The sequence below is a fragment of the Oncorhynchus mykiss genome, chromosome 5 (assembly GCF_057628025.1).
Source record: "Oncorhynchus mykiss isolate SJ-2025 chromosome 5, ASM5762802v1, whole genome shotgun sequence".
NCBI classification, from domain to species: Eukaryota; Metazoa; Chordata; class Actinopteri; order Salmoniformes; family Salmonidae; genus Oncorhynchus; species Oncorhynchus mykiss.
In genome coordinates this window covers 30,793,673-30,819,000 of record NC_143026.1, presented here as the reverse complement: position 1 = coordinate 30,819,000, position 25,328 = coordinate 30,793,673, and the positions used below count along the sequence as shown (strand labels likewise).

At 43.1% G+C, this 25,328-nt stretch overlaps 1 protein-coding gene across 10 annotated transcripts in view; it reads right to left on the bottom strand.

Moving 5' to 3' along the window:
- Nucleotides 1–25,328, bottom strand: part of rgs3a (regulator of G protein signaling 3a) — a 182,693-nt gene that overhangs the window by 74,050 nt on the left and 83,315 nt on the right. For 8 of the 10 annotated variants that reach the window (XM_090234482.1, XM_090234483.1, XM_090234480.1 and 5 more), the window contains one exon: nucleotides 15,044–15,172. In XM_090234482.1, coding sequence (XP_090090608.1) covers nucleotides 15,044–15,172 — 129 coding nt within the window. Of the gene's footprint in view, nucleotides 1–3,315; nucleotides 3,660–15,043; nucleotides 15,173–25,328 lie in introns of those variants that run through there. The other 2 variants (XM_021602440.3, XM_090234486.1) reach the window with 1 other exon arrangement.

Sequence of the window (25,328 nt, the reverse complement as noted above, 5' to 3'; positions counted from 1 at the left end):
TGCCATACTAGGCGGTGATGCAACCGGTCAGGATGCTGTCGCTGTTGCATCTGTAGAACCCCAGTCTGAGGTCCTGAGGGCTTTGGAGCAGGTTTTCATCAAGGATCTCTCTGTACTTTCTCCGTTCATCTTTCCCTCGATCCTGACTAGTCTCCCAGTCCCTGGAGCTGAAAAACATCCCCACAGCATGATTATTTTCAGCACCATGCTCCACCTTAGGGATGGTGCCAGATTTCCTCCTGACGTGATGCTTGGAATTCATGCCAAAGAGTTCTATCTTGGTTTCATCAGACTGGAGAATCCATGCTGAGAGTCCTTTAGGTGCCTTTTTAGCAAACTCCAAGCGGGCTGTCATGTGCCTTTTACTGATGAGTGGGTTCTGTCTGATTGGTGGAGTGATGCAGAGATGGTTGTCCTTTTGGAAGGTTCACCCATATCCACAGAGGAACTCTGGAGCTCTGTCAGAGTGACCATTGGGTTCTTGTTCACTTCCCTGACCAAGGCCCTTCTCCCCGATTGCTCCGTTTGGCCAGGCAGCCAGCTCTAGGGGGAGTCTTGTTGGTTCCTAACTTCTTCCATTTTAGAATTATGGAGGCCACTGTTCTTGGGGACCTTCATTGCTGCAGAAATATTTTGGTTCCCCTGATCTGTGCCTCGACACAATTCTGTCTCGGAGCTCTATGGACAATTCCTTCAACCTCATGGCTTGTTTTTTGCTCTGACATGCACTGTCAACTATGGGACCTTATATAGACAGGTGTGTGGCTTTCCAAATCATGTCCAATCAATTTAATTTACCACAGGTGGACTCCAATCAAGTTGTAGAAACATCTCAAGGATGATCAATGGAAACCTCAATTTCGAGTGTCTGGATGCTAATAAGGTATCTGTTTTGCCCCAAAAAGTGCTGAATAAAATTAAACCTGTTTTCACTTTGTCATTATGGGGTACTGTGTGTAGACTGATGAGAATTGTTTTATTTATTCAATTTTAGAATAAGGCTGTAATGTAACAGAATATGAAAAAAATCAAGGGGTCTGAATACTTTCCAAATGCACTGTACCTAATAGTTATATAGAAAAAATAGAAAAAATATTTTTCAAATGTAATTGGAGAATTGGGTGGGTTCTTCTGGGAGTCTTTAATAGCTGATTCTATGATTTTTATTTGATCATGTATATATTTTGGCATTTTTTTCCTTGTTATAGGGCCATCTTGGATAGACAGTTTGTGTTTAATGTTTGTTTAGTATGTTCCAATTTTCCCAGAAGTGGTTAGATTCTATGGATTCTTCAATTACATAGAGCTGGTTTCTGTTCTCTCCCCCCCCCCCCCCCCCCCCCCATCTCCCTCTCCCTCTCCCTCTCCCTCGCTCTCTCTGTCTCGCTCTCTCTCTCTTTCCTCCCCATGAGACAAGTCATGAGACCAGAAACAGGGCACCAAACAGAGAACAACATGCAGCTAGCAGATGTACAATAGAACTTAATGAAGAGCATGTCTGTGTACAGTATAATAGCAAACAACTGAATAAAAGGCGATCCCAACAGCTGATCGTAACCCCTTAAGTTTATTCACTGCTCAGTGTGCTTGGCTGTGCTTTATGGAACATCTGCTCCCTCTCCCTCCTCTCTCTCTCTCGTCTTATCTCAGGTGCTTTTCGTCTTAACAGCATCAGATGACAGAGCACACTGAGGCAGGAGAGGCTCTCAGCTCCAACGTAACCTGACTGTGACAGTGAGTGGGACCAACGAAATTGTCTGTGTGGGGGGCATTGTGTGCTTCTGTAACTGTGTGCCTGCGTGTGTGTCAGTGTCTGCCTGTGTCTGTGCAGTAGTGTTTGAAGCCAATTCCACTGCTTTTTAAATTATTCCCCTCTAATCAGGGACTGCTTCAGACCTGGGACGCCAGGTGGGTGCAATGAATTATCAGGTAGACTTGAATAACCCTGACCTGTGGTGTGCGGTATTCTGGAATCCTCGAATGCATTAACTAACGGTTCACTAATAATCTTTCTTCCCTCACTGTGCTCAAAGCCCACAGTTCTCTTGGTCACGGAGAAAACATTTTAATCAAATTTGAGCAGGGACAGGCAATATCTATGTTTGCTAAGTTTCTGCTAAATGACTAAAATGTCAAATGTAGTGCTTTGAACAGCCCTACACCTTGCCATCTACTGGACAAGTTGTGGTACTACTTCTACAATGTCAAAGGCAAACAGAGATGAGTAAACTACATGAATAAAGATACCTAAAGGTACCACCTTTCCCGTGAGATGAAGATAATCCAGAGTTTTCGTATCAAAACTTTCATAATCACTACCTTTGAGTTTTGAACCTTTTGAAAAACACAAAAACATAATTGAATCCTGATTGAAGGTGAAATTGGATTACCAAATCTCTAATGTTGAATCCTAACATTTAATCTAATTTGATAGATAACTTCTGAAAAACTGGCCCCTGGGAATCATAACAATTCCTCATAAAAATACTGTGTAAAAAATGTACACATACACAAGCAAGCGCACACACACATGCAAACACATACACACACACACACACACTATCTATGTCTTTCCCTCCTTTTCTATTTCTCTCTCTCTCACAAACCCAGACCACAAACAAACACTATTGAACTCTTTCTGTCTCACGCACAGATAACATTTCTTCATTTGACACTAGGGAGAACAGTCTATTTCTCTCATTCACATTCACCTGCTGTGCTTTTCCTGACCAGCTGCTCTGTGTAGTGGGGATAAGCTAACCATCTACTGTACTACACCACTGCTGCAGTTGACAGCACCTTTAGCAGTGACTCAATCACATACACTGCACGTACATAAATGCCATTCCACTACTAAATAGTGGGCCGTTACCTTCCTTTCAAGGAGAGAGAGAAATGTTATATTTGGTCCACAAAAATTGTGTGCAGATATTATGTTAATTAAATTTGGTACACTAAAAATGTAAAACATCCTATAATGAGAAGAGGAATTTGATAGCCAACCAGCAGTGAAGCCAAGTAAAATGATTACATTGTGACATAGCACTGAAACAGCATCAGATACTTTATATACTGTAACTAAAAAGGTATCTTAGAAATCCAAAAAGAGAACCAGAAGTGTCAATAAAGCATTAGAAAAGTGTTAGGAATACATTAGCAGCTGAAACATGCAAAAATAATATAATGCAGAGACATTCTGGAACGCTACACACACACACCATAACTTTAATCTCCGCTAACACTACCAAAACACAGACCTGCAGGTGTATGGTACCTGACCTGAGAAATAGGAAGCACAAAGAGTGTATACAGTACCTTAGAGACAGGCATCTGGATGTTCCGAGTGTGTGTGTGAATATGTACGAGTTCTGCCAGTGCGGGGTGGAAGAGCATACACACACACACACACACACACAGGATAGTAGTGAAAGAGGACAGAAAATCCAGGTGTGAAAAATGCTGTAGTGATTTGTTTCTCTCTCTTCTGTCTATCCTTCTCTTTGTCTCTCACTGTCTCTATGTTCCCTCTTTTCTCTGTTTATATCTCTCTCTCTATTTCTGTCTGAATGTTGTGCAGTCCTGCCTCTCTCACCGTGTGGTTCTTATGTGTTTGCCAACGTGCAACACTAGCGCTGGGGAAGAGGAGAGGGATAAGAGGGGAAGAGGAGGGGGAGCTATGAGGGGTTAGGGAAAGAGGAAGGGAGAGGTAGATGAGAGCAATAAGTGAGGGTTGAGGGAGGGAGGGAGGGAGGGAGGGAGGGAGGAAGGAAGGAAGGAAGGAAGGAAGGAAGGAAGGAAGGAAGGAAGGAAGGAAGGAAGGAAGGAAGGAAGGAAGGAAGGAAGGAAGGAAGGAAGGAAGGAAGGAAGGAAGGAAGGAAGGAAGGAAGGACATTTGGGGAGAGGGGAGGAAGGCGAGGGAAAAAGATGAGAGAGAACAGTAGGAGAAAGGGGATACATAGAGTTGATACTGGTGGAAGTAGTTGATAGTGTACACAGAGACATAGAGAGATGGAGAAAAAAAGGAGCGTGAGAGAGAGAATGAGGGAGAGAGAAAAAGAAAGGTTCATGAGTTGATGGGAAGGAGGGTGAAGGGAGCTGTATCCATGTGTTAGTGTGTCTCTGGAGGCCCATGATGCCATGCTGTGCAGTCCCGTACCTCTATCTCCCTCCCTCCCTCTTTTCCCACCTCCTATTTTTAGACCCCAGCCCAGCCATGAATCAAAGCAATGAATCAAAGCTTATCAAAGAGGTGCAGGATCTGGGATGCAAAAGAGCCCTGTATTCCACACCTCATCAACTACGAAGACACACACACAGGTAAAGGATACACGCACATAAACAATCATGTTCACAAACACACAAAAGACGCGCACACAAACATACAAAACACTAGCTTTGACTCCCATCCCATCCCATGACCTAGCAGTGCCTCAGAGTGAAGTGTCACATTTTTTTACACTTCCTCTATACACATATTCTTGTACAGCTAATCTAATCTATTTGTAGCCCATATGACTTCCAAATGATCAGGTTTGAAGGGCCATTCAAATCCCTCAAGCTCTAGTTTAACTGCTGACGCAAACCCAGAAAACGACTTTCTCTGTCTAGTGAAGAGCATAATAAAATACAACCTATCATCACTGTCGGAAGAAAACCTCGAAACTCCACATCTGTTTTTCATTTGTAGTTTTAGATCAAAATATATGGAGACATCTATGAAGTCTCATCTAGGATAGAGCGAAAGGACCATTCCACACGTTGTCATAGACGTTCCACATACAGTACATCCATGTCATAGAAAAGTGGAATACGTTTCATTTGTCCCAAAATAAACTATTATCCTAAGCATTGCATGCTGGGCCTCTGTGGAGAAATTCTAATGACCCTAACCCAAGAATGTGAATAATTTAAATGAATAATATGGCATCTTCGGATCTGGTCCAATCGTTTTTATACAAAGCCTTGATATACTGTATATGTATGCCAGTGCATTATATAACAACAGAACAAGTTATAAATAGTTAAGGGCTTTTTGAACTGAAATAAAGCAAAACACGATCCATCAAAGAGATTTCATGAAAGTTTAAAGCACGGCTGGGGAATTGATCCTAGGACGTGATGGATATCACCGCAGTGCAAAAAAGACACACACACGCACGTACTCATGTACGTATACACACACACACACTTTCGCACGCACACACACATTGATGGAGTGAGACATTGTGTGTGTGTGTGTGTGTGTGTGTGTGTGTGTGTGTGTGTGTGTGTGTGTGTGTGTGTGTGTGTGTGTGTGTGTGTGTGTGTGTGTGTGTGTGTGTGTGTGTGTGTGTGTGTGTGTGTGTGTGTGTGTGTGTGTGTGTGTGTGTGTGTGCTTTTTGAAGAAAGCGTCAGGTAGCCTGGCGGGTAGAAGCATAGGCCGGTAATCGAAAGGTTGCTGGATCGAATCCCTGAGTGGACAAAGTATAAATCTGTCATTCTGTGCCAGGCAGATAACTCCCAACAACTGCTCCCCGGGTGCCGTGCATGTTGATTAAGACAGCCCCAAGCACCTCTCTGATTCAGAGAGGGTTAAATGCAGAAGACACATTTGAGTTGAACGCATTCAGTTGTACAACCTTCTGCCAGATTACTGTACAACTCACTAAGTATCCCCCTTTCACCAGATTGCTGTGATCAATTCAGAAGTTAATGGAGACAGGTAAACATCACCTTGAAAGGATAGGGTGTGTGATGGAGGCATGGGATAAAGATGGGATTCACATCCTGTCTGATCTGACACAATGCACCATGGAGGGGGGGATTAAAAAGTGTATGTGTGTACGAGTGAGTGAGTGCATGTGTGTGACAAAGACTCAGAGACAGGTAATTAAGCACCTCTCTTCCCTCACACGGGCAGGTGAAAATGGACTATGAACCAGACAGTTCAGAGACTAAAACTGTGGTTTACAATTTCTAATGGAATGTGCTTCCTCTTTCCCATTGCATATAATGCACTGTACTTGTTATGATTGTCTGTGTGCATTTGTTGAGTACTTTATAGTGTGTTACAGAGAACAGTTGATTCCATTATACCTCTCATAGCCTCAGGGTGAAGAGATGTGATCCAGTCTTCATGAATTCGGATAAAAGGAGGAGAGGAGTGAGGAAGGGAGGAGAGGAGAGAGGAAGGGCGGTGAGTAAACACCATGCAAGGTCATGCTAACGTCATACAAGTCATGTGGCTATAGAAAATGTACCGTCAAACCTACGTCATAGCTACGTCACAGCTGCCTGGAAAACAAGCAAGATCTTCCCTATAAACCCCCCACCTCTACATCCAAAAAAGGAACATCACACATTTGACATGAGAGTCAGACAGTCAAAGACAGTCTAGGCGGTCTCTGAGGCCCAGCAGACATCCTTCGTCCATTAGACATCTGAAACATTAAGTATCTCTCCTGGCGAGGTGAAGGCTAGGCCCTGTCTGAGGCTCCCCTGTGTGTTGCGATATACAACCGTACCCTAGCTTAGCACTTAGATCCACTAGAAAACTCTCGGCTGTCTAGCTATCTGTTTCTGCTCCACAGGACAACCTAGATTAGCTCGTTGAGCAGCAGATGCTGGTTGGAGAGTGTGAGTGAGAAAGTGCATGCATGCTAGTGTGTGTGTTCAGCTGAACAAATGTACTTTTCCAGCAGCTCTCTGGCTAATGCAGCCTGGTCACAGATAGTACTGGAAGCATACAGCAGGATGAGATCATGTGCTGTATGACCATCCACTCGGGAGTTGTGTTTTGTGTGTGTGTTTTGTGTGTGTGTTTTGTGTGTGTGTGTGTGTGTGTGTGTGCGTGTGTGTGTGTGTGTGTGTGTGTGTGTGTGTGTGTGTGTGTGTGTGTGTGTGTGTGTGTGTGTGTGTGTGTGTGTGTGTGTGTGTGTGTGTGTGTGTGTGTGTGTGTGTGTGTGTGTGTGTGTGTACGTACGTGTACATCCATACTTCTGTCCATGTGACAATCATGCATTGAAGGAGAAAAGTGGCCTGGCTAGGAATAGAAGTGTTGTGTGTGTGCGTTATGTAAGGTAGCAGAATCCCGTGGTGTGTGTGAGGGCTGACTGCATGGTGGTTAGGGAGAGGACATTGAGACAGTCAGGGGACATAACTATCTCCCCTAAATACACCAGACTACAGTAATAGTACTAGGATTCCTGGAACTTGGCGGTGGAGGTGGCTACAACCACGTAGTTACATCTCTAGTTCACATGCTTACAGCAGCAACGGAATGCATTGTCCCGGACAGTCCTGCCCCACTTACTAAGAAGAGACTGAGCATGACAGGGATACCATCGGAGAAAGGAAACTATTTTTAACAATACCTAGAATGACTGAATTAACTAGAACCAATGTGGCACATGGTTACCACACTATACAACAACATTAGCAAAAACACACATTTGGTTAACAATAGTGAAAATTGATGTAGCCCGTAAACAAAGGAGGAGCCAGCAAGCTGCACTTAGAAAATAAACTCAGAAGAATTGGTGACCATAGTGACTATTCACTACACGATATTTGACATTACCTGCAAATTCAGCCCTCAAGCTCAAACTCTGAACAAACCAAACAATGAAAGTACATTTAGAACGTACGCACGCAAAGCCAGCAAACGGCCTCCAACTCTTATCCTCTCCCCCAGTCTTTCACAAGGGGTTTGGAGGGAATTACTGGCTCAAGTGGAGATATCTCATCAACAAACTTCATTCGTCTCTAAAATAAAAAAGCTGCTTTCAATGCCGCTGAGTGCCAGTGAAACGGGGACAATTGTCAACATCAGCACTGTGACCATGCAGAAGAATGGGAAATGACGGTGACCCGGTTGACTATTTGCATATAGTAGCCGTTTGCATACTCGTACACAGGTAAGGTAAAGTCAGTTTTACTGAAGTGTTTAACTCAGAGCTCCTTTTCTCAAGAGTGCATTGATTCTCACTCCGGTTCAGCAGAGTGAGAATTTACCCGCAAATACTGTACATCAGAGGAGAAACGCTGTTTCTGACATTATGGGAAATGCAACACTAATTAAAGAGGAACTCTGTCTCTCTCGTTCTCTCTCTGTTTCTCTCGCTCTGTCTCTCTATTTCTTTCTCCCTCTTTCCCTCTCCAACAAAGATTCTATCACCCCATTCAGCTTTAAATCAAATCAAAGCTTGCAGTGCAACTGGCAACTGCTACTGACAAGCTCCACAAAAGACACTCTCCCAGGCCTTTGTTAATGTACTTAAGAACTAGTGATAGAAAATCCTCCAAAGTCAGAATATAAGAGGATTTTTGACACATTTGGAGCAGCATACCGTAGAAAATGTCTTCCACCACCAAGACAAGCTGAGAGGGATCGTGTATTTATTAGGCTGAAGTGAAATCATCAACTCATTTGGGGCTTATAGTGTGGAGTTAGTAATGAAATGAAAGTTGTGTTTATTTCAAATCACATTGTGCTGGTTCAGCTTTTGGAACTTGTGGTCAGCTCTGAGTCAGGTTCTGTCAGAGGGGGAGTTTTGAGTTCCTCCAAAACACTGACCACAACACCACCCTGGTCGCTAACTTTATGGCCAAAGTGGAGAAACTCTCGCGGTTCAGATTTGGCAACTGCAAGAGAGAAACCTTGACATCCCATATCAATACCCTGTCTATGAGTCACATGTAGGGTTTGCTTTGTCCTGGCTCACCCAATTACCCAAAGGTTGCTTTGTTCCCTTAGACCTCTAAATGTAACAACACAAGGGACTGAACACACACACACACAACCACATGCATATGCACACATGATGCATGGTCTGACCTCTCTGAAAACCTTTAATTTCTAACAACATCCTGTTAAAGTTTCCTAAGAGAGCACAAAGGCATAGACCACAAGCCATGTTAAGACTTTAAGCCATATTAAACCATATTTACGATTTCTTATCATCACAAAAGCTTTATTATGATTAAATATCTATGCATTACCCTTGGAGTGTTTCAATTCTCATAACTGCACAAGTTTACCTAAAATTAAACCAATACATTATCCTGATTAAAATTGAACTAATATTGCCATGATTGGATATGTATTACTGAATGACCCTTAGGGTCCACTCAAGTAAAGGGAATGTTTATCCTAAAAAGATTCCAATGTAAGCATAGAGGAATGTTCAGACTCTAATCATCCATTTGACCTAATCACCATACAACTGATGACGGGTCTAATTTACCTACAGTAGGTCGGTTGTTTTTCCCTTCACACACACACACACACACACACACACACACACACACACACACACACACACACACACACACACACACACACACACACACACACACACACACACGCGCACACACACTGTATTGTATAACTAACCTTGTGGGACACACAATTCAGTCCCATTCAAAATGCTATTTTTGCTAACCCTTAATCTAAGAAGAATTATAATAAAAGTAACAAGTAATTAAGAGCAGCGGTAAAATAACAATAGCGAGACTATATACAGACTATATACAGGGAGGTACCGTTAGTTGAGGTAGTATGTACATGTAGGTAGAGTTATTAAAGTGACTATACATGGATGATAACAACAGAGGGAAGCAGTGGTATAAAAGAGGGGTGGGGGGGGGGAATTGTAAATAGTCTGTGTCGATATTTGTTTAGATGTTCAGGAGTCTTATGGCTTGGGGGTAGAAGCTGTTTAGAAGGCTCTTGGACCTAGTTTTGGCACTCTGGTACTGCTTGCCGTGCGGTAGCAGAGAGAACAGTCTATGACTAGGTTGGCTGGAGACTTTGACAATTTTTAGGGCCTTCCTCTGACACCTGCTGCTATAGAAGTCCTGGATGGCAGGAAGCTTGGCCCCGGGGATGTACTGGACCATTCGCACTACCCTCTGTAGTGCCTTGCGGTCGGAGGCTGAGCAGTTAACATACCAGGCAGTGATGCAACCGGGATGCAATAAAATGCAAATGAATTACTTAAAAATCATACAATGTGATTTTCTTGATTTTTGTTTTAAATTCCGTCTCTCACAGTTGAAGTGTACCTATGATAAAAATTACAGACCTCTACATGCTTTGTAAGTAGGAAAACCTGCAAAATCGGCAGTGTATCAAATACTTGTTCTCCCCACTGTAGGTGTTCCTTTTGTCCAGGTGGGAAAGGGCAGGGTTGAGTGCAACAGAGATTGAATCATCTGTGGATCTGTTGGGGTGGTATGCAAATTGGAGTGGGTCTAGGGTTTCTGGGATAATGGTGCTGATGTGAGCCATGACCTGCCTTTAAATCACTTCATGGCTACATCAAACAGGTCGAGTCGGTAGTCATTTAGGCAGGTTACATTAGTGTTCTTGGGAACTATGGTGGTCTGCTTAAAACATCCTGGTATTACAGACTCGGACAGGGAAAATGTCAGTGAAGACACTTGCCATTTGGTCAGCGCATGCTCGCAGTACACATACTGGCAATTCGGCTGGCCCTGTGGCCTTGTGAATGTTAACCTGCTTTAAGGTCTTACTCACATCGGCTGTGGAGAGCGTGATCACACAGTGTCCCGGAAGAGCTGGTTCTCCCATGCATGTTTCAGTGTTATTTGCCTCGAAGCGAGCATAGAAGTAGTTTATCTCGTCTTTTAGGCTCATGTCACTGGGCAGCTCGCGGATGTGCTTCCCTTTGTAGTCTGTAATGGTTTGCAAGCCCTGCCACATCTGACAAACGTCAGAGCCGGTGTAGTATTCGTCCTGTATTGATGCTTGGCCTGTTTAATGGTTCGTCGGAGGGCATAGCGGGATTTCTTATAAGCTTCCAGGTTAGTGTCCTGCTCCTTGAAAGCGGCAGCTCTAGCCTTTAGCTCAGCGCAGATGCTGCCTATAATCCATGGCTTCTGGTTGGGTTATGTACGTACGGTCACTGAGGATGAAGTCATCGATGCACTTACTGATGAAGCCGTTGACTGATGTGGTGTACTCTTTAATGCCATCGGAAGAATCCCGGAACATATTCCAGTCTGTGCTAGCAAAACAGTCCTGTAGCTTAGCTTCTGCTTCATCTGACCACTTTTTTTATTGATCTAGTCACTGGTGCTTCCTGCTTTAATTTTTTCTTGTAAGCAGGAATCAGGAGCATAGAATTATGGTCAGATTTGTCAAATGGAGGGCGAGGGAGAGCTGTGTATGCGTCTCTGTGTGTGGAGTAGAGGTGGTCCAGAATTTTATTTTCCTCTGGTTGCACATTTTAACATGCTGATAGAAATTTGGTAAAACGGATTTAATTTTCCCTGCATTAAAGTCCCCGGCTACTAGGAGCTCCTGTGTATTTATACCTGTGTTCTCTGTTTGTCTGTTGCCAGTTCGTTTTGTTCGACTGGCATTATTTAATTTGCTCCTGTCCTGTCTGTGACTCATCCCGCCAATTAGCAGGGGATCTGGGCATTCAATGGTGGAAACCATAGAAGAACATTAAGGAATACACAGCACAGTCTCCCTCCCAGGAGCTCTCTCGCTCCCTGTCAGGGAATACCGTAAACACCACTGATGATAAGGCTACAGGTCAAAGGTTAGGAGTTATATAACTTCTGGGGCACACAAGACACACACCTATTGTACAGATATAACACGAGAAACACAAATGAGCTATCAACAATCCATCAAGTAAAGGAAGGACACAGCAGTGTATTTGTTGATGGAAATATCAATAGGTTTTCCAATTGTACAGTATTTATTTGCAATGTCATTGCTTCCTGTATGGATTGTTTCCCGCCCATACTCTTATTGACTGTCTAGCCACGCTATGGACTGTCTAATTGGGCTGTGTGCTGTCACAAGCAACGCACATGCCCCACCCACCTGAAGATCTGTCTTTTCCAGACATCTATTTCCTGTGTTTGAGGGGTGCCCCACCCACCTGAGGATCTGTCTTTTCCAGACATCTATTTCCTGTGTTTGAGGGGTGCCCCACCCACCTGAGGATCTGTCTTTTCCAGCCATCTATTTCCTGTGTTTGAGGGGTGCCCCGCCCACCTGAGGATCTGTCTTTTCCAGCCATCTATTTCCTGTGTTTGAGGGGTCCACTTGTCATTAAATATCGCTGGATTGATTGCTTTCATTTTACTCCTGCGACTCTTTCATACTCTTTCTTGTGCCTGCTGTTTCTTTCTGTTAACGGATTACGTTGGCTTTCCGTTGCATGTATAAGAACGCTGACGCTTCGTCAAAGATTTAACACACCGTCTCGACACTTACATCACAAGAAAGAGAAGAAAGGTGACTTTATTTTTATGAGTGTTCATTTTTTTCTAGAATTAAAAATAGTAATAATTAATACAGTTGAAATGTTTACAAATGAGATGCGCTGAAGTGAAATCAACTTCTGAAAATGAACACTTGGATTATAGTGATATTATATCTGATCTCGCAAACAATGTAAAGTATGTTTTGATAAAAGTAATCTAGATAAGCGTGTACATTTATATTTCGAGGATATACTGCTATTGACACACTTGTTGAATTATGCAGCAGAACATGACAACAACATTAATTAATGAGGCAGTATAGACAGTGCAGGTGAGTGCAGGTAGGGTAGACAGAGCAGGTGAGTACAGGTAGGGTAGACAGTGCAGGTGAGTGCAGGTAGGGTTGACAGTGCAGGTAGGGTAGACAGTGCAGGTGAGTACAGGTAGGGTAGACAGTGCAGGTGAGTACTGGTAGGGTAGACAGTGCAGGTGAGTGCAGGTAGGGTAGACAGTGCAGGTAGGGTAGACAGTGCAGGTGAGTACAGGTAGGGTAGACAGTACAGGTGAGTACTGGTAGGGTAGACAGTGCAGGTGAGTGCAGGTAGGGTAGACAGTGCAGGTGAGTACAGGTAGGGTAGACAGAGCAGGTGAGTACAGGTAGGGTAGACAATGCAGGTAGTGTAGAAAGTGCAGGTAAGTGCAGGTAGGGTAGAAGTGCAGGTGAGTACAGGTAGGGTAGACAATGCAGGTGAGTACAGGTAGGGTAGACAGTGCAGGTAGGGTACAGGTAGGGTAGACAGTGCAGGTAGGGTAGACATTGCAGGTAAGTACTTTTGGTGGTTGCAGCCCTGTTCTACCCATTTATGTTAATTTATTAATATATGCAAATACACCCTTTGTATTTATGTAAATGCAGCACATATAATTATCTTGATTTTAAAACAAAATATTGAAAAAATACCTGATACCATTAGAAAATGTATGTATGAGTGCATTCTAAGTTAACAACATTTTACAATGAATTGAATACCTGAATTATCACCAAAATCCCTAAACTCTATTCATTATTTCTCCATGCCAGTAAAATATTTATTCCAAAAGTTTGGAGTGTCTTCATCCATTGTCCAACTGTTGTATTTATTACTGTCATAAACTCATCTCTGCTGTCTGATGAGTCTAATGGATGCTGACAGACACACACACACACACACACACACAGCCAAAAGTGTGACTGCAGTGAACTGATCTCCCCTATCAGATGAGTCCCAACAGAATCCTCTTTGCTCTGCCTTACGGGGACTTCACAGAGGTGGACTCAGACTGTCACTGCTTTCGACATGACTAAGCCACAATATGTCACACAGCCATCTGTATCACTCCGTCTCCAATAGGTCAAAAGACTGGTGATGCATCCCACATGGCACCCTATACCCTATTTAGTGAACTACTTTTAACCCAGGCCCATAGGTCTCTTGGGAATAGGGTGCCATTTGGGACACAGTCAGAGTGATGATAAACAGTACTGTCCTAAACACTCAAATGGCGTTAACCCCTTTCTCTGGAACTACTTCTATACAGCATCACATAGATATGACTGACTGTTTCAATGCCATCACTCTCACAACATATTTCTCCTCTAGTCAGAGAATCAGCACATAGCTATCCTGTTAGACTTTCTATCCCACCTCCTTTATTTCACAAAAATGCTCTCCTTTCTTTTGTCTCACGCCTCTCTAGTTGGTAAATGGGTCAGCCCAGAAAAACAGCTGCTACCGCAGGAAACAAGCACACACACACACACACACACACACAGGCACCCACACACGCACACACACAGAAGCATGCACACACACACACACACACACATACAGCGAGAGGATGCAGTGCGAGGCGACACGATAGAAACAAAACCAGGGACATGCAGAGAAAAGCATATTCCCTGGTTGATTGAGAGAGAGAGGGATAAAAGAGCGCGAGCTCATCCCTCTTTCATGTTGCTAGGAGAATAAAGGCCTAATGGATGGCAGGTGTGGAGGCCATACACATAATGAAGCTAGAGAGCAATAGGACCACAGCTAGATAGTATAGGACATAGTGTCTGTCTGTCTGTCTGTCTGTCCAAACCTTCCACTCATGGGAAATAAGGATAGAGATTATGAAACAATGAATCATAAAGGTACTCTAGTGCACTCTTAGAAAAAAAGTGCTATCTTGAACCTAAAAGGGTTCTTCGGCTGACCCATAGGAGAACCCATTGCAGAAACCTTTTTGGTTCCAGGTAGAACCCTGGAGAGGTTTTTACATGAAACCCACAAGGGTTCTACCTGGTACCGAAAAGCGATTTCTTATGGCGGACAACCGAAGAACCCTTTTGGAACCATTTTTTCTACGAGTGAAGGATGGATTATTTTGAGGGGTGTTCAAGATACAGGTTTCCATTCCTTTTCTTCTGTTCCGTTTAATTCTAACACAGCTCTTCTCTAATGAACAGGTAAGAACAGGTTCTAGAACAGTGCTTGGAGTAGTGTCCAATTAAAGAATGCCCACTGCACTTCCAACACAAGAACCAAGCAAACCAAAATATCTTGGCTAGCTACGTGGGAGCACTCTACAGTCATCTACAGAGCAGCTGATAAAACAAGGAGAAACTAGCGGACTTCATTGGAGAAGCACAGTAGCACACTGTTCATGAATGCACTCTCACCATGAGTACAGTGCAAGCCATGTGCTTCAGCAAAGGTCCTGTGAGTGAATGACAGCAGGGATGAGCGTGAGCGCAGATGAGCCAGTGAGTGGCAGGATGAGTGTTTCCTACCTGGACTTTAGGAGGGTAGAAGGGGGCAGTCCTCTGGAGCTGCTTGTCAATCGTGTCCTTCAGACACTGACACACACGCCGCTTCTGGTCAGCAGAGTAGGCTTCCAGACTGAGCAGGCAGTCACACTTCTACAGAGAGAGAGAGAGAGAGCGAGAGCGAGAGCGAGAGAGAGAGAGAGAGAGAGAGAGAGAGAGAGAGAGAGAGAGAGAGAGAGAAAGAGAGAGGACAAAGGATGAGTGGGGTGGTTGTTCTCCTTTCACCCAATACTGTATTCTTCTCTTTGTTGCAGGTTTGACAGTTTGGTTGACAAAAACGTGTGTTTGTAAAAGTGTCTTCATGGTGTAAGGACCTCTGTTTTAGGAGGGGGAGAAGAGAGGGAGAGAGCAAATGAAAAATAAAATGAAAGCAAATGAATGATGGCAAATGAAAGAGAAGAACAGTAAGATAGTGTTGGAGAGTTATCATGCTTAATGGCTTAATCCTCACCCATAGAGATGTTCAAGTCCAAGGTAATGTGTGTGTGTGTGTGTGTGTGTGTGCGTGTGTGTGTGTCACATCCACTCAGTCACAGAGAATTACACTGACCCACTGGTACAGTCCAGGCAGCACAGGGCATCTTGAGTGCAGAGAATGCTTTGAAAGAGAGCAAGTACTAACAAAAGAGCTTAGCAAGCCAGAAGTGTCATACTCTACTGCTGCTGAGTAGTAGCAAACAGTAATAGCGCTATTGACTACTGTGCTTCATTAAAGACGAACAACCTCTTGGTGTGATACATGACCATTGTGACTTGGAGCCATATATCAGCCCAGTAAGCTTGTTTATGTACACTTTCTCTTAAGTATTTTCCCTCTCATAACATGTATAGTATTTTTTCATTTTTTAAATGTTTTTAGCATCACATTTTTGCTTTACCTTCTGTATTTATTCTCTCTGTAATTATGGGGCAAATTGAATACTTTGTATATCTAGGGAATGATATGTAGCACACATACATAGATCATCCGTTCACCTACTCTGCATTTCACAACAACACAGCTTTTGGGACCAAAAATCTCAAATTTGTACTTTTCTAATGTGTGTCTTGGCTCAAGCAAGTCTCTTCTTCTTATTGGTGTCATTTAGTAGTGGTTTCTTTGAAGCAATTCGACCATGAAGGATTGATTCACGCAGTCTCCTCTGATCAATTGATGTTTGGATGTGTCTGTTACTTGAACTCTGTGAAGCTGCAATCCGAGGTGCAGTTAACTCTAATGAGCTTATCCTTTGCAGCAGAGGTAAGTCTGGGTCTTCCTTTCCTGTGGCGGTCCTCATGAGAGCCAGTTTCATCATAACGCTTGATGGTTTTTGCGACTGCACTTATTACTTATTACTTATTACTTATTACTTATTACTTATACTTACTTTCAAAGCCTCTGAAATGTTCCGTATTGACTGACCTTCATGTCAAAAATAAATGATGGTCTGTCATTTCTCTTTGCCTTTTGAGCTGTTCTTGCCATAATATGGACTTGGTCTTTTACCAAATAGGGCTATCTTCTGTATACCAGCCCTACCTTGTCGCAACAGAACTGATTGGCTCAAACGCATTAAAACCTCTTGGTGTTAGGGGGTAGTATTTTCATTTTTGGAGAAAAAAACGTTCCCGTTTTAAACGGGATATTTTGTCAGGAAAAGATGCTAGAATATGCATATAATTGACAGCTTTGGATAGAAAACACTCTAACGTTTCCAAAACTGTAAAGATATTGTCTGTGAGTATAACAGAACTGATGTTGCAGGCGAAAGCCTGAGAAAAATCCAATCCAGAAGTGCCCCAGGTTTTGAAAGCGCTGCGTTCCAATGACTCCCTATATGGCTGTGAATGTACCATCAACGAGCTTACGCTTTCTACGTATTCCCCAAGGTGTCTAGAGCATTGTGACGTAGTTTTACGCATTTCTGTTGAAGAATAGCCGTATGGGGGGCACATTGCATAAGTGGTCACATGGTGGCTCCGAGAGAGATTCTCGCGTAAAGTGCAGAGGTAGCCATTACTCCAATCGGTCCTAGAGAAAAAGGAATTGTCCCGACGGATATATTATCGAATAGATATTAGGAAAACACCTTGAGGATGGATTCTAAACACGGTTTGCCATGTTTCTGTCGATATTATGGAGCTAATTTGGAATATTGTGGAATATTGTGGCGTTGTGGTGACCGCAATTTCCGGGCGATTTCTCAGCCGAACGTGAAGAACAAACAGAGCTATTTCGCCTACAAAAATAATATTTTGGGAAAACATTAACTTTGGCTGTCTACCTGGGAGTCTCGTGAGTGAAAACATCCGAAGTTCATCAAAGGTAAACGATTTAATTTGATTGCTTTTCTGATTTCCGTGACAAGTTTGCCTGCTGCTAGCAAGGCATAATGCTATGCTAGGCTATGATAAACTTACACAAATGCTTATCTAGCGTTGGCTGTAAAGCATATTTTGAAAATCTGAGATGACAGGGTGATTAACAAAAGGATAAGCTGTGTTCTAATATATTTCACTTGTGATTTTCATGAATAGGAATATTTTCTAGGAAGATTTATGTCCGTTGCATTGTGCTAATTAGTGTCAGATGATGATAACGGTCCCGTTCACGGCTGGGCGTCACTACAGGTTAAGAATGAAAAAAAATCCACAAATTAACTTGTCACACATTGAAATGTATTCCAGGTGACTACCTCATGAAGCTGGTTGAGAGAATGACATGAGTATGCAAAGCTGTCATCAAGGCAAAGGGTGGCTACTTGGAAGAATCTCAAATGTAAAATATATATGTTTTTGTTTACCACTTTTTTGGTTACTACATGATTCCATATGTGTTATTTCATAGTTTTGATGTCTTCACTATTATTCGACCATGCAGAAAATAGTACAAATAAAGAAAAACCCTTGAATGAGTAATATTTTGGCCGTTACTGCTATTAGCCCCTACAAACACATTGAATATCATATTCACTACATGGAACAACATATATCTGAGAGATATAACAAAGATCTGGTTTAAGAAAAATGCATTTAACCCCTTATTTTTGCCTCTAAACTGTCTCCATATACACTGTACTTCCATAACATTTTTCAACTGTTACCGGGGGACCTTCAGACTAGTCTTGTGAGCCTGTGGGCGTCCTAGAGCAAAACAACCAACATCTATATTTCCACAGGGGTGTCATATTTATGTGCAGCTCAAACTGTTCAGATGCTACAGAAAGTAGTTGGCAGATCTGCTGTACCGAATTCAGACGAGTCCCAAAACGGTTGTGAGGGTCGTAAGGCAAAACGGATGAGAGATGAGAGTCTCATCTTCACACAGAGGGGTTTAGAACATCTGTGCTTTGAATGGCATACGTAAAGAGGAGACCCCGAGCTCTGATGTCATGTACATCATGTTATTTTACAGCCGCTGTGTTCCAATGTAGGAACTAACCAGGGACCAAATCTGCTACTTTTCTACCCATATACGGGTTGCGAGTGTAAAGGGCTCAGTACGTGGTGTGTGTGTATGTGTACAGATTTTGTAGGTTACATAATGGTGTAACCTCTTCTATTAACTACAGTGGATCTGTACAAAGACATAGTCTACTAAAGGGCATTGCAGCAACAGAATAACTGGGAGGAAAGCCTGTGGTCTTGAATAGGCTCAATGCATTGTGATCTGTTGAGTCTCCCTCATGTGTTTTTCTGCGAAACACTTAGAACCATTCCTAATGGTTCCTTTTTAGCATTTGACAAGGACCAATCTCCCCACCACCACCTCAACTGCCATCACGATCACTAAGACACACACAATGCAACACAACACGGCACACACACACACATACAAGGCTATTGACCAAATCAAAATGACCAATCATTCACCTTTAGGGAATGCAAGTTGAGGATGGCATTCATACGCCCACATACAGTGGTTCACACGTGAAGACTACTCAGAAACTGCGTAAAAGGCTAAACAAGTTTTATCTCCAGCTTGACAGAGAACCAGACTCTCACAGACAGATGACTGGCTCAGGTAAGATCATTTCAGTTCCATTCATTCCCTGAAGTGAACGCTACATAAAAGTAATTTCTCTACACTCAGCTGTTTATTTCTTCTATTCACTCCGTTTTCTTCTCTCTTATGATTTCACTTCTGTCTGGAAGGAAAACATTTGTGCAGAGATGTCTTTGGCAGCATGGGTTACTTTTAGAGCTTTTTCATTTTTTTCGAAGTCCTCAGAGATTAACTGGAGTCCTGAAGGATTTTGTTGGAGCTAACTCTGCCCTGGTCTGACGTCTGTCACTAAGCAGTCCACTGCCTTTTACCACTGTTCTTTGATGTTGGGAAATGTTTATCTCCTGTGGGAAAGACTTTGTTATCAGAAGTTGTCATTGTCAGACATAGTATTGCAGTCTAATGTATTTGGAACTGTGATGCCTTTTCTCTGTCAAAGCCAGACTCCCCTGACACGGGGAGAATTATTTAAGAAGTTGCGAAAGTCTGCAGGCAGAGATACTGTCTATTTGACTACCACAGCTCCACACACACAGTGTGCAGCTGTACTCCTCCAAGCTAGAGATTCTGATAATGCATCCATAGAGGAGAGAAAGAAAGAAAATAGTAGGAATAATAGGAAGACAAAACCAAAAGAGAAAGCGAGACAAAGATACAACAACAAGAAAAGAAAGAACGAGGGAAATTGTCAGAGAAAAGAATCAGAAAGACAGACATAGAATTGAAAGAGAGAGACATTCATACTGGCAGCACGACCATTTATTAAACTGAATGGATGTTTCTCCTCACTCAAAATAATGATAAAATGGACAAAATGTTTGAAAGCAAGCAAAAATGAATAGCGATATTCTGTTGTATCCATCACTGAGACGTAATAAAGAGGTCAAATTTCTCTGCACCACACAGGCCTTAACAGTTAGGTAAATGTCCCCACTCACACTTTAAGGAGTGAAGAAGTGGTTCCTGGTCAGACCCTTAAAAGTGAGCATGTAGTTAGTCCCTCATCGACCTTTAAAAGTGAACAAGTAGCTTCTGCTTTGGCCCTGAAGTATAGGGTTGTGTCCCTAGCCACCTTGCTTCCTTATTAGGGGAGTACTAGTGGAGCTACTGCATATAAAGTAGAGGTGTATAAACCTTCCCATATCACACACTTAAATTGCCAGTTGTGCCCTGCAGTATAAGAGCAATGTAATTTTTTCAGCTCAGTTTCTCTGTCTCCCCTTCTCAGACTGACTCCAATGAGCCCTGTCATTGGCTGTGTCTGGTGGGATTGTGTGAAGTGACATCGCCATGGAAGGAGCCACATTTAGTGTGGACAGGCCACAGTGACTGCATTCTCTCACTGATAGATAGATACCTCCGCTGTGACCGACAACTCCCCACAGCCCCACAGCCTCACAACACAGAAACACAGCTGCCATGGAGCAGCCCAATGACCTAGCGGAGCGCACACACCGCTCAGTACTGTAAATACCCACACAGGCATAATTACATTCACGCAATCACATCAACATGCATGCACATATCCTCCTCTGGTAAGGGCTCACATGTGCCCAAATAAGGCTGCTTGCAGCCTCGAAAGAAGCCAAATTTAATTATATTTGAATAAATGAATGTAACACATTAACATGCACAATAATGAAAAAAATAACAACAACGGCATCAGCTGAGACTATACCCCACTCCATTGGAGTATAGTTTGTAGTGTGTGACGCCCATGCAGTGAACCTGGAGTATTATGATTCATAGCTACTAGGGACACATTCCTGCACTGTCTGGGAGGAAGTGTGTTTACTTATTCTATGTATTTAGAGAGATAGGCCATTGAGGTTTCTGCATTATAATGCATATGACACTACAAAATGATATGGCAGCCATGTTAGCTCACCATTAACATAACAAGGGGAATATTTCAACAATGCTGTGTGACTGTCTAGAATTAGAAGAATATTCCTAATTCTAAAAGTTGCCCCAACCTTCTAAATACTGTATATGGGTCTGGGAGACGCACCAGGCTCTGGCCATAACCCACTCACTGACATGACACACTTCCTCTGCAGCACAGAAGGGAGGGAGGGTAGAAACATGTCTATGACAGGAGAGAGAGAAAGAGAGGCAGAGAGAGACATACTGCTAAGCACATGGCTTTTAATATACTTTTCATAGCCTAGTTTTTCTCAAATTGCTCCCAATTATATAATATTACGCTGTCAGTCTCCCCTACTTTTTATTACACGCCATCCCAACTATTTGTGGTATTTTTCATCGGTTACCTCAAACTCATTACTCAAGTCAGCATCGATGAAAACCTCACAAGACTATGAGTGGAGTGTTGACAGTTTGCGGCTGACCACAGTCTTGGCAGGCTGGAGCATTTTCTAGGGCACTGCCACAACGGCAGGCAGTGTGTGTGAAGGACAATGCCATTGCATGAGTAGCTAGCTAGCTCAGGGTCCAAGAATGTTGGCATCCCTCTTCTAGATAAATCGAGCCCAGAAAAACACATGGTAAACCATCCCCCTATCAATACACTTCAAATCAAATGTCATTTGTGTAGTGTTTTACAAAATACATTTGTCACAAAGTGTACTTAAAAAATGTAATCTCAACTTGCTGCAATGCAGAACAACCTTAAAACTTAGATCCATGACTGAGTGAAAAGACAACAACTTGGACAGAACACCATGCTCTGTTGAACTGAGGACTTGAATCCCTGGAGAATGACAAGAGATTCATCAAAATCCTACAGATTCCAGAGTAGCCAGTCTGTAGGGACCTCCATGTTAAGGTCATATTGCTCCTCCTCCATAAGTGGCATCTGGTTGCTCCCCTGGGGCTTCTCCCCTGGGGCTTCTCCCCTGGGGCTTCTCCCCTGGGGCTTCTCCCCTGGGGCTTCTCCCCTGGGGCTTCTCCCCTGGGGCTTCTCCCCTGGGGCTTCCATCCCAAAACCCCTGGCCTGAGACACACCAGGGCACACATTCTCCAGCCCCTGCTACAGCTTCTACCCGGCATATCGCTAAACCATACCATTGATAAACCATTGATGAACAGTTTGGTAAACTATCGTTCGTGTTGGCACCAGAACTCTTAATTCCAAGCCAAGTTTTTGTATGTTGTCCAATGCATTGCAACCACATGCTTGTGCAAAACAAAACTGAAATGCAGTACAGGTAGTCAGTATAACTCAATGTGTACCCATTTGGAAGATCAAGCTATTTGCCCAACTCTCTTTAAGTCTCCTATGCCTCTACCTCAATGTTTATTCTTACATACCCACATTCAAGTGATAACACAAGAGCAAACGAGACACAACTTAATGAATGGCCACTGGCCTGCCTTAGAGTGGCTAAAAATACAGGCAGCATTTCCCTGTAATCAGATTGATTAAATTGCTCGCTAGTTAGAACCCTCCCCCAGAGCCATCTGGCAGATGGATCTCTGGCCTCCTGTCAACAATGCTCACCTTGGTGTGGACTACGCCAGCACACACAGTACAGTGCATTTGGAAAGTATTCAGAACCCTTGACTTTTTTCTTTTTACGTTACAGCCTTATTCTAAAATTGATCAAATAAAGTCAATTCCTCATCAGTCTACAAACAAAGCCCCATAATGACAAAGCGAAAACTGGTTTAACATTTTTTACATAAATATTCAGAGCCCAGGTGCATCCTGTTTCCATTGATCATCCTTGAGATGTTTCTACAACTTGATGGGAGTCCACCTGTGGTAAATTAAATTGATTGGACATGATTTGGAAAGGCACACACCTGTCTATATAAGGTCCCACAATTGACAGTGCATATCAGAGCAAAAACCAAGCCATGAGGTTGAAGGAATTGCCCGTAGAGCTCTGACATTGTGTCGAGGCGAAGATGTGGGAAGGGTATAGCACCAAAATATTTCTGCAGCATTGAAAGTCTCCCAAGAACACAGTGGCCTCCATCCTTCTTAAACGGAAGAAGAGCTGGCTGCCCGGTCAAACTGAGCAATCGGGAGAGATTGAGAGATCACTCTGACAGAGCCCCAGAGTTCCTCTCTGCAGCACTCCACCAATCAGGCCTTTATGGTAGAGTGGCCAGATGGATGCCACTCCTCAGTAAAAAATCACATAATAGCCCGCTTGGAGTTTGCCAAAAGGCACATAAAGGACTCTCAGACCATGAGAAACAAGATTCTCTGGTCTGATGAAACCAAGATTGAACACTTTGCCAAGCATCACGTCTGGAGGAAACATGGCACCATCCCTACAGTGAAGCATGGTGGTGGCAGCATCATGCTGTGGGGATGTTTTTCAGTGTCAGGGACTGGTAGACTAGTCAGGATCGAAGGGAGCAAAGTACAGAGAGATCCTTGATGAAAACCTTCTCCAGAGTGCTCAGGACCTCAGACTGGGGCGAAGGTTCATCTTCCAACAGGAACGACCTTAAGCACACAGCCAAGACAATGCAGGAGTGGTCTCTGAATGTCCTTGAGTGGCCCAGCCAGAGCGCGGAACCCGATCGAACATCTCTGGAGAGACCTGAAAATAGCTGTGCAGCGACGCTCCCCATACAACCTGACAGAGCTTGAGAGGATCTGCAGAGATGAATGAGAGAAACTCCCCAAATACAGGTGTGCCAAGCTTGCAGCATCATAGCCAAGAAGACTCAAGGCTGTAATCCCTGCCAAAAGTGTTTGTATTTGTTTAAGCTGTTTTCTTGTGACATTTATTTGGATACATCCATAACTATGAGCTAAAGAGGTGTGATTGTGCCTGCTTTCTCATCAGGACACTGTTGTTCAGAGGAGCTAGGCAACAACACAATCACTTCAAACTGAAGCTGGAAAGACTGCAACCAATTGCACTTTGTTTCGTTTGACCTTTTTTCAATTTACATTTATTTGTATATATCCATAAAAATGATGCCAGCTGAATCATGATTTCGATGAAACGCTGCCTGTCTGTTTCGTTCGGACTCCCAAGACGTTCATTACTATAGGACATCGGGGGATCGAATTTGAATATTTAAACAATATTGCAAATGTCGTAGAGACATACACCAAGGTGTATACAAATCTCTGCTGTTGAAAACTAAATGTTAGTTTAAAAGAAATGTGAGATAATGTCTAGATGCTTTTATAGTGGAGATCAAGTTTATAAATTGCCTGGCTGGGCTGATGAGACAGTGGATTGCGCAGTCAGATGCAACAGAGTAAATAGGCATTTTAACATCATAGATTTAGCCGGTGGTAGCTTGTGGAATAGACACCAGCTGGAATGCGGTTTTAACCAATCAGCAATCAAGATTAGACCCAGCCGTTGTATACGATCTGATATACAACAGCTGTCAACCAATCAGCATTCAGGGCTCAAACCACCAAGTTTATAATACTAGATATACAACTCTGGCTATGCTCTGGAGAACCTTTTACAACAGAGAATGAACGGCAGAGATGATGACATCCCTATCAGCCTGGCAGGCTGGGTATGGCAGCGTAGTATGCCAACCAGAGAGGCAATGTAGGTCACTGCATGAATGCTGATGACAAGCTGATGTCTCCTGAGTGCTACTAATCTGCTGTTCATTGGGATTTAAGCGAAGCAAAGCAACCAGGCGAAAATAGGTAATGGCTTTGCAGTAAGGGATTGAATTGGGATAAATTGAAGGTGGATTTGTTATTCCTTTCCTAGATACTATGTATGTTGTATCCCATCAACTAAAAACACCTGCTCATCAACCAGTCAAACAGCATTGCCGCTCAACAGAAACATTTCCGTCAAAGCACTATTCAATGGAGTTCAGCTTTAAGAAACACTCACGTCATCTCCATCCACGATGAGTGTCATCTGGTGTCACGCTCCTCAGAGCTTCGATGCCTGTTTATGTGTCCAGTCCCCGTGTAGTAGTGCAGCAGCTCACATAGTCATTGAAGAACAAAGCACTGTCACAACCCCATCACTCACAAACCACCAAGTGGGTCTGAACATGCTATGATAACCTGCCACACTACTACTGTATCTCAGTTCCCACTAGTGCTTAGCTAGCTTTCTGTACTGTACTATACTGTACTGCTAAACACAAATATCGTCAATGGGCTATCAGTACTGTACTAGTGCTAATTTTATATATCCCTCCACAAGCCACAACTGTACAATGTGATGTACAGTACTGTTATAGATGAGCTACCAGTGAACAGGCTAAAGAAAGGCTAATCTAATGCTTAAAATAGCCAACATTTAATGAGCTAACCCCATGTGAACGAGCGACCAGTGAACGAGCGAC